Source organism: Macrosteles quadrilineatus, unplaced genomic scaffold, assembly GCF_028750875.1.
Source record: "Macrosteles quadrilineatus isolate MER2022 unplaced genomic scaffold, UCM_ALF_1.0 Scaffold_105__1_contigs__length_354404, whole genome shotgun sequence".
In the NCBI taxonomy this organism is placed as follows: domain Eukaryota; kingdom Metazoa; phylum Arthropoda; class Insecta; order Hemiptera; family Cicadellidae; genus Macrosteles; species Macrosteles quadrilineatus.
Genome location: NW_026542698.1, coordinates 192,267 through 207,984, shown reverse-complemented (window position 1 = coordinate 207,984; position 15,718 = coordinate 192,267). Strand labels below are relative to the sequence as shown.

Genomic DNA, 15,718 nt, shown 5'->3' with positions numbered 1-15,718 from the left:
CATAAGTTAAAATATTATTTTGGTGGATACTGAGGCTGCAAGCTACTGTCTTTTTGTTGTAATATAGCAGAATTGTTTATGGGATGAGGGAATCAGAGCTATAAATGATGGTGAGGAGGATAGCTGGCGTTACGATTCAGTTCTGGGATATTAAATTTTAGACGTCAAGCAATGGGATGCGTATGCGTCTTGTATTCAACTTCAAATTTACTGGTTCTTTCAGTGTTAGTTCCTTCATCATTGACTGTGGTTCATAATGTCAGAAAATGTGTTATTTAGTCATCACAACAATCCAACAAACTCACAAAGCTCACATCTTTCTTGTTCTATTTATATTCAGAGTTTTTGCAGTTGGCAACTTCTCGTTTAACGTGTTAATTTTAAATGCCAACCCCACCTCAACTTGAACTACTCCCTATCCTAAATGTAGGTTTCTTTGTCCGACTCTGTACAATGAGCTGTCTTATCTGAAATTACTACTAGTTTTCTGTTAGTCTGTTTATCGAGTGTATTGTATAAGGTGTAATGTTGATTTTGTTTGTTTACTTATATGACAACCAGTTACAGGGTGATTTGTAGTGGGGGGAGCCAGTGAGCTTAACTCCAAAAGTTTATCGCTTGATGCTCGGTAAGTATCTTATTTGGCCAAGGTTAACATTTGCTAGTCAGTAACTGAGAAATACTCACAAGTCATCGTAGTACATGAGATTGTGGTAGTGAATGTTTCTCAGAGTGTTAGACACGGTGTCTGATTGTTTTAAACATTGGATTTCAGTTTAAAAATCTTTACAGATTCATTGCATGTTTGAAAAGTCCTCGGCTTGATGCTTATTATTCATTTATTTTCTGACCTGATAATTTTTTTAATTCATGGGATGGCTCTGCATAGATTTGGTAATACTACTTCCACCTACTGTATCTTTCAGTGAACCGTTTTCATCACGAAATTGTAATGACGTGTTACAAAAAAATCCTTTTGGCAAATGCCGATTTGTATCAGCCGAGATTTATTTCTTCCGACCATTTTATTGCCTTCAAAGTTCGTTAAACAAAAAGTCTGCTTATTATCCAAGGTCGATTACTACGGACTCGGATTCAAGGGAGGCTTCTATATAGAAAGGAATGAAAAATGGAAGGGAGGAATTCATCTTCCATATAACTGGATAAAAAGGTGTAGCTGCTGCCATTTCGGTAAGTTAGTGACTTTTCAAAGCTTAGAAACGAAACTTGCATGCCCAGTTTTGCATGGTCAATTAAATATCAGAAATATTTGAGCTAAAAAAAAATCAATTTTGTTTGCAGAAAATGAATGAAAGTATAAAACCTTTTAGGTGTTGGTTTTGCAGGTTTGCTTGGTTTTTGATAGCTTATATAACACAGTATGCTAACAATAACGTGTGTGTTTGAACAGGCTGCTTTAGATGGAAACCAGAAGTTTTCCCAGGAGGGTCAGCTGATAATGATACGGTACTCAACTTATCCAGAGAACACACATCGACTTCTGCCTGTGATTTGTCTATTACAAGTGTCAGTTTACCAGCATCATCGTCTGTCAGCAGTTCACAGTCTACTTCATTTGAGCCGGCTCCTACGGTTTCAAAGAGTCAGTGTTCAGTTTCCAAAAGCAATTTCTCAATACTGAATTTAACAAAAGATTGTGTGAAACACACCAGCTCGGTTATCAAACAAGAGAATGAGTCTGATCCCCTTCCCCCTGATACAGCGGAGACCATCGCACAAGAAGTGGAGTGCTCTCCTCAGCGTCCGGCGTCTAGAGACAGTTGTTGTGTGGAAAACACTCAAGACTCTGTCGCGTCAGCTGCTGACTCTGAACACACCAAAGGAGTTGAGGGTTCTGGTTAGTCATTTCAACATTACCACTAGTAGTCTATAATGTACTATTGCTACTTTCAACATTGGAGTGTATACATAGTGCTTGAAAGTGTGCTATAGTACAACAAAAAGAAGTAAAATAATATGCAGCTTTGTTTTAATAGTATAAACTTTAAAAATGCAAAAGCAAAAATGTATCCTTCATGTAAGGAAGTAATGTCTAAATCTTAACTGGTAAATTTCCAAACTATTCTACTATTGTCAATTAATTTCAAATGTATCTAAAACTCAGTTCCGTTCCATGGTTTCAGTATTTTTTATATTCTGTATTGAATGTAACTAACATAGTGCTAATACAAGTGTATTTATGGTTTCTGTTTTTGTTTTCAAACCTTACACCCTGGAAATCACAATGCAAATGCACTGTTATGTTATGTAGCTTTGAGAGATAATGGATCACTTGTGTACATTGTTGACCTTAGCTTTAGCTAATGCAAGCTGCTACCAAAGTCTGTAATTGAGTGTGTAGTTAAAGTTTATTCCTGGCATTCTGCCAAAGGTCTATATTTTTAACTTTATTTTGTACTTCAAAGGGGAACTTGAACACATCTAATTCAGATTACTTAGGGTATTTGTCAAAGAAATAACGATACGTGTCAAAATAGTAGTCAAAGTTCCAGTTATCAACTAACTTGGTCAATATTGATGATGTATTATCATCAAAAGAGCCAAACTCAATCTTTCAGTTTATTTTTAAAACTAATTTGAGTACATAAAACAAAGTATACCTTGAAAACAAAATATCAACTACTTATAAGGAATTGATGAATGAAATGGTTTCATGAAAAGTAAAATTTATTACTGGTGTAAATATTGTACAATAATATGTATAATCCTGCATTACAGCGATGGACCATGGTTACAATTCAGAGACCAATGATGAAATTCAGAGTGACCAAGAAGAGAGTTACAAAAAAGTGAAAAGGAAACCTGGAAGACCACGAAGTTTACACAAAAAGGACAAAGTAAAAGGTATTGTTTCTACCCAAAATATAAATTAAATTATTCCTTTTTATCATGAAGATTGTTTGATTTTTATCATGATGAGGATTGTGCAGAAGTGAATTTAAGGATTTGAACCCATGGTCTGAAAGTAAGTTGCAGGAATTTTAAAATGGGTTGCATCCCAGTTCCTGATGTTCACGATTTTCTAATGCCTGTTGAAAAACAGTGGATAAGTGTGTGAATGTGTGCCTGATAGTTTACCCTGATGCTGTTCGACAGAATTTCTTATGTTCTGTTAAAAAATATTATATATTATATTTTACCAAGAATTTGACTTCCTAATGTGGTCAAACCCCTAAACTTAAAATATAAGAGACCTCCGTTTTATCCGAGAGTGTCAGTAATCGAGGTAGTCTTGGTCTCAACAACCTCGGTTAATCGAGAGTTTATCGTAGTGCTTGTTCAGTTTATGGCTTGAAAAAACGTTCAACAAAATTCATTTTTAATTCAAATGTGTTTTAATTACGTGTAAATTTGCTGTGGTGACGTCAACATTGTGATCATCTTCCGAGGTCATAATAAAATGAGGGAACATCATCCGTGGTTACGGCAAAATCAATTACAGCTTAACAGTTTTTGGCTCAAACTGATCTCTCAGGCCATCTGATGACCCATCCCATTCTAAACATTTGGGGACCTACAGACACCTAGTAAAAAGGTACGCTTGGAAAACCAGGTTTTGCTGCCGGAGAATTTGTGTTGATTTTCCCCAGGAGTTAAGTGGCCACTCTGTTACGTGTTGTCTGTAGTGCCACAATATACTCATGATAAACAATGTATCTGTCCTCAGGTAAGGTGGGTAGAGTTTGGGAATTTATACGTGATCTAATCATGGACCCAAAATACAACCCCAAAGTGATCTCATGGGAAGATCGAGAGAAAGGGTTGTTTCGCTTTCGAAGCGGAGACCAAGTTGCCAAGCTGTGGGGCTGCAAGCGGGGAAACCCTCGCATGAACTTTGAAAACTTCAGTAGATCCATCAGGTTTGTGAGAAATAAAACAGTCGAATAGTCAAACTGGCATTGATTGGAAACTGAACTAGGCAAGATTGAAATGCCGAAGTTTTTTTTTTTGTCCTAAGACGCTAGGCACGAGCCCGGGATTGTTTTTCACATTACTTTAGGCTAGACCTAGGGGTTGCGGCATTATCACTTAAATAAAATCATTGGTGATTTGGCGGGATTTGAACCCAGGACCCCAGGGACAGAAGTCTTGTGCTCTAACCACTACACCATCTCGCTCCCCAATGCCATGAAATGCCATAGTAAAACTATTAATAAAACAACTAAGATAGTTGTGCTTTTACTGAGAGTAGACAAAGGGATATTACTACGCTGCCATCTGATTGCGGATTTCTTTATTTTGTAATTTAGGTAAAATTTTATAAATGAGTTTATTTTTCAATAACGTTTTTGGATAGTGATTTTTCTAGATGTTTGGGTACAGTATTTACAATTCAAGAAAAGTATTTATGCTAACCTTGAAAATGTGTATTTTCTTTTAATCGTTGCCGAGTACGCACGCACCAAAATGTACGAGATCGGCGCGCGCCTAGCGGCGTCATAACGAAACGTTCTTTACTTTCTGGATAGCCTGAGTAGTACACGTCACATAGTACAGTATAAAAAAGTATTGATTATTTCTTTTTGTAAATGTTGAAAAGCCTCTACCACTTTATGATATTCTCGTTTCTTTGCAGGCAAAACTACAAGAAAGGTTACTTGTTGCCGGTGGAGAAGATTCGTCTGGTGTACCAGTTCGGGCCTCGCTCCACGGGTTGGCGTCCGGGTGATCCCCCCACTAAACCCGTCACTCTCCCCTCCAACACCCCCTCCCCCTCCGCCGCGGCTGCTGCCACTACTGTTGCTCAATAGATTGTACCCCCCCCCCCTTTGTAGTGGCTGCAAAGGCTTATTTATGGTGTTACTTAGTGTTTAATGTATTTTTTTATAAATTTGTTATTCTATGTGTTAAATGTCTTAATTTATTTGAATCTTATAACGAATTGACTTGATAGACAAGTATAAAAATGTAATGGTTTCAGTTAAATTCTGGAACGTATAAAAAGCGGAATGAAAATATTCAATAATTAGAATATTTTAAAAGCTTGGTTAAAAAATGAAAGCAACAACTTTATCACTGAAACTCGTTATTTATTTCTTATTACGTTTATGTTGATAATTTACTGTTTTGCTTGAATGTTAAATGCTAGAAAGTTGTAAATAAACGGTTTACTATTACGGTTTAAATATTTCTAAAATTTTATTATATATGTAAATTGTTGTTGATATGGAGATGTAGGTATTTTATTATATAGCCTACCTAGTTTATATTTTTGTATGAAGATACTTTGTAAGAGTAATTTTATAGTTAGTAAGTATAAATTAAATAGGCCCAATTATTCCCTTGAAAATATAATTTTGTGAAGTTTGTTTACAGATAGTGTAGTTATTTGAGGAACAAGGCCCATTTACTACAGGGTTTGTTAGATTTAACGTTTGAGGTCCACTACCACCTGAGTGACTTGAGTCTTGTGTGCTGATGTGTTTTGAGCACAAATTGAAATTAACCTTAAATACTCACTGGAGCATAGTTTGTTTTTCATGGCTTATCTTGTATAATGAGTTTTTCACTTTAACACGTTTGCTGTACTATTCTCTGTCACTTGCATGAGTGTTTGTATGCTTGAACATCATACAATACGTCAAATACACTTATAATTATTGTTGAGCAAATCAAAAAACGAAGTAAAGTTAAGTTGATTTTAACAACTGCTGTCCAAAGTTATGTAAAACCAGTAAAGAAAGAGATTACGTTACGATAGTGAACATCTATCCTCAACAGATTAAACGTTGGTTAAAAATTAAGAGCTTTATCTGTAGAAATTATGGTCAATGATAAAAATAAAAACGTGTGTATATTAAGTTTGATAAGCCTCGCGCTTTGTAGGAGGAGCCTTAACACTTTTTCCAGGATCAACTTGCTTGTTGTGAATCAGTAGAAAGGCGCCTAGTGCCTTTTTATTAAACAAACTGAAACATAGGAACAGCGTTCAGGGCGTCTTAAATAAGTATTGCTTTATAAACTGTGGATTTGTCCTTCAAAAGTGTATTCTTTTGTGGCATGGTAAAAAGGTTGGGACCACAATAATGCATATGTTGAGTTTGTGTATATGTGTTAATTTCTCAGGGTAAAAAAGTCAAACCTTAAAAATGTTTGTCACTAAGATAAATTAAAATCCCTCAGGTAAAGGTGAAAACTATTAATATATTTAGACACTTTTAAAAACTTATACTGTAATAACTTTATATAATATTTTTCTTGTTATTTTATTTTCTGATCTTTATCTTAGAAACAAAATTAACAGTCTGCTTTACCTATCAGCTACAACCCATTTATAGGACTACATAAATGGATTATCAATATGACATCATAATTCATAACACGATGCACATTAGCTTTTTCCATTCTTCAGTAGAATTTATTTTGTCTTTCTTCAACTTTTCTTAATAAGTGTAAGATTCATTTTCATTAGATAAAAACAATGTGTATAACCGCTTTAACACATTTGTGATAGCTTCAAAAGTGAAACTGTTTTAAAAGCATGTGCAGCATTTAATTGTTTTTGTAGTTTAGTTTGGTTTCAACAATAATAATTATTCTCTTTAATTAACACTGCTATTTTTTAAAGGATGATTAGATTTTAGTTCACTTTTTTGACACTGGGGCACTAGTCTTCACAGGATGTATCTCTTTAACTTGATAATGTAAAACTCTTCAAAGTTAACATTGTTTTTTTAAAAACACAGTACACCAAGTCAATGTTACTTAAATTTTCATGGGCTTCTTTAAACCTTTAAAGTGCCTAAAAACCATATTTTCACATGTATTTGTCTCCTTTTACTGTTTTAACAGTAGTTTGTAAATTAGGTTTTCCACCCATAACAATGGCACTAATATCAGGGGCGGTGCCTTATAGCTTTCCTTTTGAAAATTATTATCTTCATTAATTAGTTTTGGAATAAAGTAGGAAATGTATGTTTCAAGCACTTGCATGTCAATTATTATTGGGTTTTAACAGTTTAACTTGGGTTGATATGTATAAATGTTTGAAAATACATTTACGCATGGTATTTAAATACTAAATTAGATAATGTTAATGTTATTGCAAGATTTTATAAATAAAGTAAAGTGCTGTTTAGTCTCTTACAGTATATTTACAAATTGAGCTTTTAAACAGCACAAGGCCTATTTAAGAATCACTGGATTTCGATAAAGTGTAATTTAATTTTGCTTCCTATTAAACCTTAATTTTTTGTATATGAGTAAAAACTCCTTCAGTCTTATAGTTAAATGATTGTTTGAAATTTTAAATATTTTATAGCAAAGATGTTTGCTAGTAGGAAAACGGTCATAAAAAATTGCAAAAGTAAACATAGATAGGCTACTAGATAGATATTATATTCTTTCAATATATGTACAATTCCATTTTTTTTTATCATTGCTAATACGTAGCCCTATGTCTTAAACTCAAACTTTAAAAATCTGGTCCTAAATGTAAAACTTTATTACATCAAAAATTATAGAAAAGGCAATTAGTATATTTAGGCTATGTTTTGCGTTTGTTATTAGCTTTGAAAATCTAAAAAGGCAAACGATTTATATTATCTTAGCCTATATTGCCATGTAAACTGAAGGGTTTTATTTTTTTAAATTGTATTGTAACTCCAATTAAATTCTATATTCTTCGATCTTTTTCTGTAAATGTTGCTACATAATGTCATTAATGTCTGTGATCGTCTTAGCATTGGTCATTGTCATAGGTTCTCCGGAATACCAGAACGTGATTTTTAATATTTTTCAAATGAATTTTAGCTTTTGTTGTGAACATGTTTTCCTTAGTCGATGGTTCTTTAATGTATCTGTTCCACAGCTATTGTATTTTCTGTGTGCAATTTCACCCATAACATGTTATAGACTAGTAAGCCTAAACTGGCGAGCACATAAGCAGACAGTGAAGCCAAATTAATGTACCAATATTATTGTGTTAGGCCTATCGCAAATGTTTAATTGTGAAATGCTCAAAGAAGTACCATGACTGTTAAATGTAGTTTTGGGAATCGGCACACTCATCAAGCACTGGTGACTGTTACACACTTACTTATGCTAAATGTTGTGTTATAACGCCCTCACTAGAGTAGGAAACACCCCTTACCTCACTGTTGGTTATCTTCATCTGCTCAAGAATATTTAATATAGTCCTTAAACTAAACACATTGAAGGTAAATATTGCTATTTGGCACTTTACTTCTGTTCTCCATTTATTTTGATTTTTATTCAACAGTATTGGGGTGAAATATAAATTCAATGGTCAATTTTTCGGCACAATATAGAAAATACATGTTCTTTTTATCTAATAGAAAATAAAATATTTTCAGTAATTGATTTAAAATAATACAATTTGTTTAAGCTGGAATTACTGAAATTCACACCACTCACAATTTTAGGAATAATATGAGTTACAATTTGAGATACAATTTTTCTAACCCTAACATTTTGTGCTAATTTTAAAGTAGGCTGTAGGAAAGTTACTCTCAGAGTTTGCAAGACAGTGAGATATTTTACCTGCAATGTGTTTTTACAGAGAAGTGAGGTAAAGAGGAAACTTGCTTATAGGACAACCGTGCTCTTTCAGCTCTTGTGTGTTGTGCCAAAAATATACTTGTGACAAGCAAGGAAGAGCCCTGCTAGCACTGTGCGGATATTCCTTTTACACAGGGCACAGGGTCTTCCTCCAACGTCAGCGTTGTAGAACATGAGGACATTGACATTGCCCTAGACACCACTTAAGTTTACCATTGAATTTTTCCTTACCTTACTTCTCTGTGGTTTAATATAGTAAAGTATGTACTTCTTGATTTCTGCTTTATAGTGAATAAAGAGTGCTCAAGTCTCTACCAATCTGTACCAAATGAGTGGTTTTTGTAGATGTGATATTCTATTTCAAGAGATAAAATCAAATATTTTTGTAAATTTATAAAGTAAACATTGTTTTTATTATTATTTCTATACTTTGAGAAATGTTAAAATACTGGTAAAATGGATATTGTGTTGATATCTTGTAAAGTAAATTGTTAACCTTCATAAACATCGAATGTGTATTTTACAAGTTAAAAATTTATAAATTTACTCCAGCCATCAAAAAAATCCATTTTGCTAGTTATTGAATATACTTAAAATAAAAATATAATTGGTAACTTTTGATGAACTATATATCTGCTTCTAGTTCAACAGCACATGTTAACTAGTTTCACAAAATAAATACTTGGAATACATAAAAATTGTATTTCTACCTGTAAATCTCAGTAAGCGTGTGTTGTTTGTATTTTTCATAGTAATGCATAGTCCGGATGTGACCATAGGTCTAGTTAATGCCAACATAAATTCTTGTGTTTATAATTGTTGTATCTCTATGAAAGTTTGTACCAGTTTTTGCAAGGTTGTATCCTATATGTTAGTAGCTATGTGTTCTTCAATTGAAACTGTTGATGGCATCTATATGGATTTAATGTTTCATCTGATTCTTTTATCGATAGAATCATATCAGTGTTTGGGCCTATCGCCTACTTCCTCCCCTAAATAAACAATTAATTGTTTGCCATAACAGCATTCCAAGTCATTGAAATAAATATACTTTGAAAGAAAATCATATTGTTAAAAAGTGTTGTTATACAAGGTGATCTTCTGAGTCCATCCTGTTTCTTTATTTAATTTTAAAGCAATAAAATGAAAACTTCATAAAGCAAGGAAGACTGACAAACCAACAGTTTTATAAATGATTGCTTAGTTGTTCACCGTGAAATACTTTACTTTGCCTGTTTAAGACTGAAAATAATAAGAGATCTTGGAAGTGCCATGTTGTGGGGTACTGCTTAAAGTCTTCATCTAATTGTTGTTATAAACAAGGTGTCTATTCTGATTTGCGTTATTGAGAATTTGATTTTTCTATCAGTGTTTTTATTCTTAGTAATTTTAGAATAAATGTTTTTACCAGTTTTCATATAAAGAACATTACCGATATTTTGTACTTGCAGTATTGTATTGCAATTTAAAAAAATATATTTATTTCTAGTTTTTTCATAGTTTTCTACATTCTAATTAGAGACATCAGGAATAGATGCCTTGCATGGTTTGTGTGCACATTAAATGATTTCATAATTCTGTAGGCAGTGCTAATGTAGTTAATTATTAATATATTTACAATTAAGTGTTTTCTTTTATAATGTGTAATATCTGGACCGATACAGGGTATTTAGTGGAAACTAGTAAAAATACTGTAATCAATTATCAATGTTTTTAATCACACTTCCCCTATAAGTAGTTTCAGAAACCTAAAGAAATAACAAATTGCATTAGTAAGTTATTTAATTTAATTTTACAAACCATAATATTACATTTAATGACTATACAGTTTAAAAATATATATATACTGTTTCTCTGGATGTTTTTTTTTATTGTTTTCTGTTAAGGACATTGATCGTCAAAATGTTTCCAAAGTTCTCAATACTTTGTTGGATGAACAGAGGTCAATAAATTAAAGTAAGCTAAAACATCGTACCTAATCTTCTCAGATATATATTTTTATTTCTTTGTGATTTTCAAAATATTGAATGTACTTTAAGAAGAAGCTATACCAATATGTTACAATTTCTGTTATGATATGAAAAGACCAAATAAAGTCTCGTGACCTGAAGCTCGAAGTAAGTAATATTTTCTGTAGACTAAACATAAGTAAATTTTCATTTTAATGACGGGAGAAAGTATGTGCCAGTTCTTTGGTGGTATCTGTTCTCAATGTTGTTGTATTGTTGAATGTATATATGTATTTATTTCATTTCAAGTAAGTCTACTTTGAATGACTGTACTTGAGAATGACCAATAAAATTTTCTATTGTCTGAATGGGTCTATTTTGTTTTTAATTGGCCCATTTATTTCTAAGGAGTCATTTTAGGGAAAACTCGAAAATATAGGTTTTCTAAATAGGCTAGGTGTGAACATATGCAGTCAATTTTACTATTCTTAATGCCAAAGTCTAGTTCAGCATATGCTATGAGTGATAGTGAAAAAAACTCAATATTCAGGATTTTTTTCAGATGAAGTGTTCAGATTGCTTTACCAGAAAAATTATAGTTCAGATGTTTTTAAATACATTGTAAAAGGCTACATAATATACTAATACTTTGTCTCAGTAGAATACTTAAACACTTAGACACTGCTTCCCAACCAACCCGCCTAACAACTAGAGCTAAGTATGAGCTTGGTTGGGAAGTGACTGTGTTTTCAAGCACTTTCTCATGTGCTGAGCAAGTATGTCCCCGAAGCACTGCCGTCCTACTCTCTCACTCAAGGGCAAAAATTGTGCGTCCCAACTCTGCACTCTCTGATCCGCTTCTTCCATCATCTTTCCCCCAAAGGATCACGGTGCTAAACTGGCAGGCTTCTTTACTGAACCAATTTTTTGTCCACTATTTTAATACTAATTTCTCTCTATCCCCTGACTCAAAAATGTACCTGCAACTATCCTTTTCTCAGTTTTACTTTCATTTCCCTATCTAATCAACCCTAAGTCAAGGTGGAACAGCATACGCCGAGGACTGCATGGTCAAGGGTAGCTTGGCCACCCAAGCTAGTATGTGGACTGCTGGATACTAGGCGACCTCCAGTTTCAAGCAGCCTTCCTTGGGCAAGCAGGGCTCTGCCCGGGGCGACTCTTCATTCCCTTGTTACTCGTGGGATCATTCATCTGAGGTGGCTACAAGGCCCCAAGATGTTATCCCTCGAGAGCATAACGTTCCCTCACAAGAGGTGCCCCCGTCTCAGGGAGGGGATGCCATGACACTATCAGAGGAGGAAGGCCTCCTCAACGACGAGGACTACAGCCTTGTTTAGGGGCAGCTTAGCCCTAGGATATATCCCAATTGTTGGAGGGAAGCAAGGGAGGTATTTCTCTTGAAAAAAGAGGGAGAGACCCAGCCCAGCCAAAGTCCCACAGGTCTATATACCTTTCGTCTTTCATGTTAAAGACAATGGAAAAAGTAACTAACCGTCACACTAGAGACGATTACTTAGAAGAAGTATCCTCAGTGGATGTCATCATGCGTTTGTGAAGGGCAAATCAACTTCAACGGCCCTAAGTATCCTAGTGGCAAAGATTGAAGACACCCTAAAACAATAGGAATTCCTAGCAGGGATCTTCATGGAACGGTGCACTGATTTCGAGCACTCACTGAAGCGGCAGTAATAGGATCGCTAATCCTGTGGTGATTTCGAGCATGGGACCTCCAGGTCTGGAAGGACAATGCATCTAACTGTTCATTGATGAAATAGAACATCTATCATTGGTTTTGGATCCTAGGTAGCCTAAATAGGTGTTCACAGTCTGAGTTAACAAAAACGTACTACTGTATTATAAATTTAAGTATGGTTCAATTTTAGTTTTTAATTAAATTGTGCGCGTGAAACCATTTTAAGGTATTTTCAAAGAACCAACATTATATCTTTTGCATACTGACCCCGTTGCAAGGCATGGGTATAGTGCCTACTTGTGAGTATAAATGTCTAAATCAAAATTTATTCGAACGAGTTCGTGAACAAGCATGATCTGACGATGGGGACGGAGAACTATGGTGGTTTTAAAGGGTAAATTTGGGTTCCGTTTCCCTATTACTCTTTACACAATTTTCAAAAGTATTTTTTTATGGTTAAAATTTCAAATTATTCAAATTGAAAATTGATTCAAATAATTTAATTTATACGACAAAAATTCAAAACATCGTAAATCTAAAACTCTCAAGTTATTCTTTTGCATAATAGGTTAACTGTTGTAGTTTGCTTGTTTTTGGAAATATTCGATCACATTTGAAAAATTGGTTTATTTCATCCTAAGCTTTTATTATTTTACTAAAAACCCCTCAAAATTACGTTTCCCGTGTCAGAAAAGTACTAAGTACACGTTAAACGTAATGGTATCTAAATAGAGAATAAATCTGACATGTTTAAGGAGATATTTAAGTGTGAATGGAATAAATATTTGTTTATTTAACGAGGAAAAATGAAATCCAATGTGGATGAAATTTGCTTAGTACATACAGCTTAGCTGCGCCGCGGATTAAAAAACCCCTTCTAAATAAAAAAAAATGTGGAATAGCCTACATAATAAATAAAAATAAATATAATAATAAATAATCATAAGGTCGCCGGTTCGATCCTGAGAAAAGTCCGTAGCTTTTTGATGTTTTGAAACTGGACCCAGCTGTTCCTGATCATTGGGCTTTAAATAAATGATACTGACTAATGAAACCGCTGATCTTAGTCGGTAACAAAGCTACACAGGTCATCACACACCATTCTACACTCATCCTTCACTCATATTTGGGTTAAAATACGCACCTAGGTGGCGTCCGCATCTCAATGATTGATAATTGATAATTGATAATATTTACACACATATTGCATTTTTAGTAATGATTCACACAAAGAAGGGTTTCAAAGGTACAGCACGTACTTTGTAAGGGACACACTCGGAACGGCAGCGGTATGCAGCGTATGACTTTATTACAAGAATGCTTAAGACGAGGCTTTCTGCGACTTCATTTCCATCCAGCCAGCATGCGAGAAACTCGCCATCTTCGCAGATTACTTGGTGGAGACATATATCGACAAGGATGATGCATTTTACCCACCACAGATCTGGGCAGCTGCTTTTGCTGAGCTTTGTAGGACGACCAACTCGTGCGAGAGTTTCCACTAACGTTTCAACATGGGTTGTGCGTCGTCTCATCCAAACATTTTTGTTTTCATGAAATATTTATAAAGTGCCAAAACCGAAACGTACATACGACTGAACAGTGCGTTGCGCAGAGAAGAAGCAAAGCAAAGGGAGGTCGCCCTAGTACGGCAAAAGTTTATCGAATTGAAACTAAAACAACTGAGGGACTCGCACATTAATTTGTTAACTTTTGTCAAGTGTGTAGGCCACAAGGTCAGGAAATAAATGTGGTAGTTTGATTTGAATGTGTTTCTCATCTTCCCCTATTAAATCATCCTTAAAGTTCTAGGAAGGCCAAATGCTCGAAATCACCATAGGATTATGGAACCCATTATTGCCGCTTCAGTGCAATGCTCGATTTCACTGCGTTTTGGGTTTTCGTGCTCGAAATCAGTGCGCCCTCATGGAAATACTGGGTGCCTTTTGATAGTGTGAGCTATAACTCCAAAGATAGATGCAGCAGTCATAAGCTAGGGCATCACCCCCCCCCCCCCCCCCCCCGACATAGCATCTTGGATTAAGGCTCTACTGAACAGCAGGGAGATGACAGCAGATATAGGCGGCTATTAAGCAGCAATCGCAGCACGCCAAGGTTGCCCCTAAGGAGGAGTCATCTCGCCCTTGTTGCGGGCTTTAGAGGTGAATGACCTTTTGAGAGAGGCAGATCGGAGAGACATGGACCTCCAAGCCTTTGCAGACGACCTAGTGTTAACACTCAGAGGAAAACACGCAGCCACTGTGGAGAACCTCATCCATTCAATGTGTCTTTACACTAGTACGGCGCCGTATGACACTCCTGACTGAGTATTTATTATTTTCTGTTCAGTTGATTTGTGATGTAACACGACGGCAAAAGATGGTTTTAGCCATGTAGCTGGGGTTGTTATTATGGAGGTGATGAAAAAGAAGAAGGAAAATAATAGGCGATTTTGGGTTCACCCGATAATTAATAATCGGCACGAGTTTGGGGCATTCAGGATGTTATTTGATTCCTTACGCAACGATGAAGAAAGATTATTTTCTTATTTTCGTATGTCTATTACGACATACGAACCCAACTTACCAACCCTCTGAGTAAATCTCATTAACCACACCTCAGTGAATACTCCACTTAAAAGATCAAATCAAATTAATAGGCTAATTTAAAATATAATAAATTTGTCATTTGAAAATATTGTATTCTAGAAGTCTCAAAAAAATTGTTTCATTACGTATAAACTAGTAATTTAATACTAAATATTCTCCTCTAGTTATTAAGGAAATTTTTTTTATACTTTAAGTTGGCCGATTTGCAATCAATCAATCAATCAATCATTGAGATGGGGACGCCACCTAGGTGCGTATTTTAACCCAAATGTGAGTGAAGGATGAGTGTAGAATGGTGTGTGATGACCTGTGTAGCTTTGTTACTGACTAAGATCAGCGGTTTCATTAGTCAGGATCATTTATTTAAAGCCCATATGATCATGGGAGGAACTTGGGATGTGGGGGTTTTGTGATCACTTAAATACGGGGTGTCCCACGAAGGGGTTTAAACGTTTGATTTTATATTACGTGCCCATTCATGCATTGAACTTTTTTAAACTTTACACAGTTTAAGTAGTAGGATATAAACATATTCTGGAAAAATTTCAACTCCCTAACCTTAGTAGAAACAAAATGGCGGCATATTGAAAAACGATGCTTTAAAAAGATTAAAGAAGGTGTTTTTGGTATTATCAAATATTTTTATTGTTACTTTCCAGGGCAATATGACTTAAATAAAAAAAAAAAACTAGAACATAGCCTTAATGGAAAACCCTAATGTCCAAAATTATTAAAACTGTAACCCATCCACATCAACACACTGATAACAGCGCGTACCTAACAAATTATTCTTAAGCTCTCACAAAGAAACTCCGCGGTATCCGGAGATGTTCCTCTTCTATTGATCGTTTTAGTTCCTCATCATTATTAAAGCTATGGGTATAAACTTGTTCCTTCAAGAAATC

General features: G+C 34.8%; 1 protein-coding gene across 1 annotated transcript in view; it reads left to right on the top strand.

Annotated features, from left to right (window-relative positions):
* LOC128982083 (protein C-ets-2-like) overlaps nucleotides 1-10,858 on the top strand; it is a 43,168-nt gene extending 32,310 nt beyond the window's left edge. The window contains exons 5-8 of the mRNA XM_054401125.1: nucleotides 1,412-1,858; nucleotides 2,740-2,865; nucleotides 3,689-3,881; nucleotides 4,598-10,858. Coding sequence (XP_054257100.1) covers nucleotides 1,412-1,858; nucleotides 2,740-2,865; nucleotides 3,689-3,881; nucleotides 4,598-4,772 — 941 coding nt within the window. The 3' untranslated portion in view covers nucleotides 4,773-10,858. The remainder of the gene's footprint in view (nucleotides 1-1,411; nucleotides 1,859-2,739; nucleotides 2,866-3,688; nucleotides 3,882-4,597) is intronic.
* Nucleotides 10,859-15,718: the final 4,860 nt, after the last annotated feature.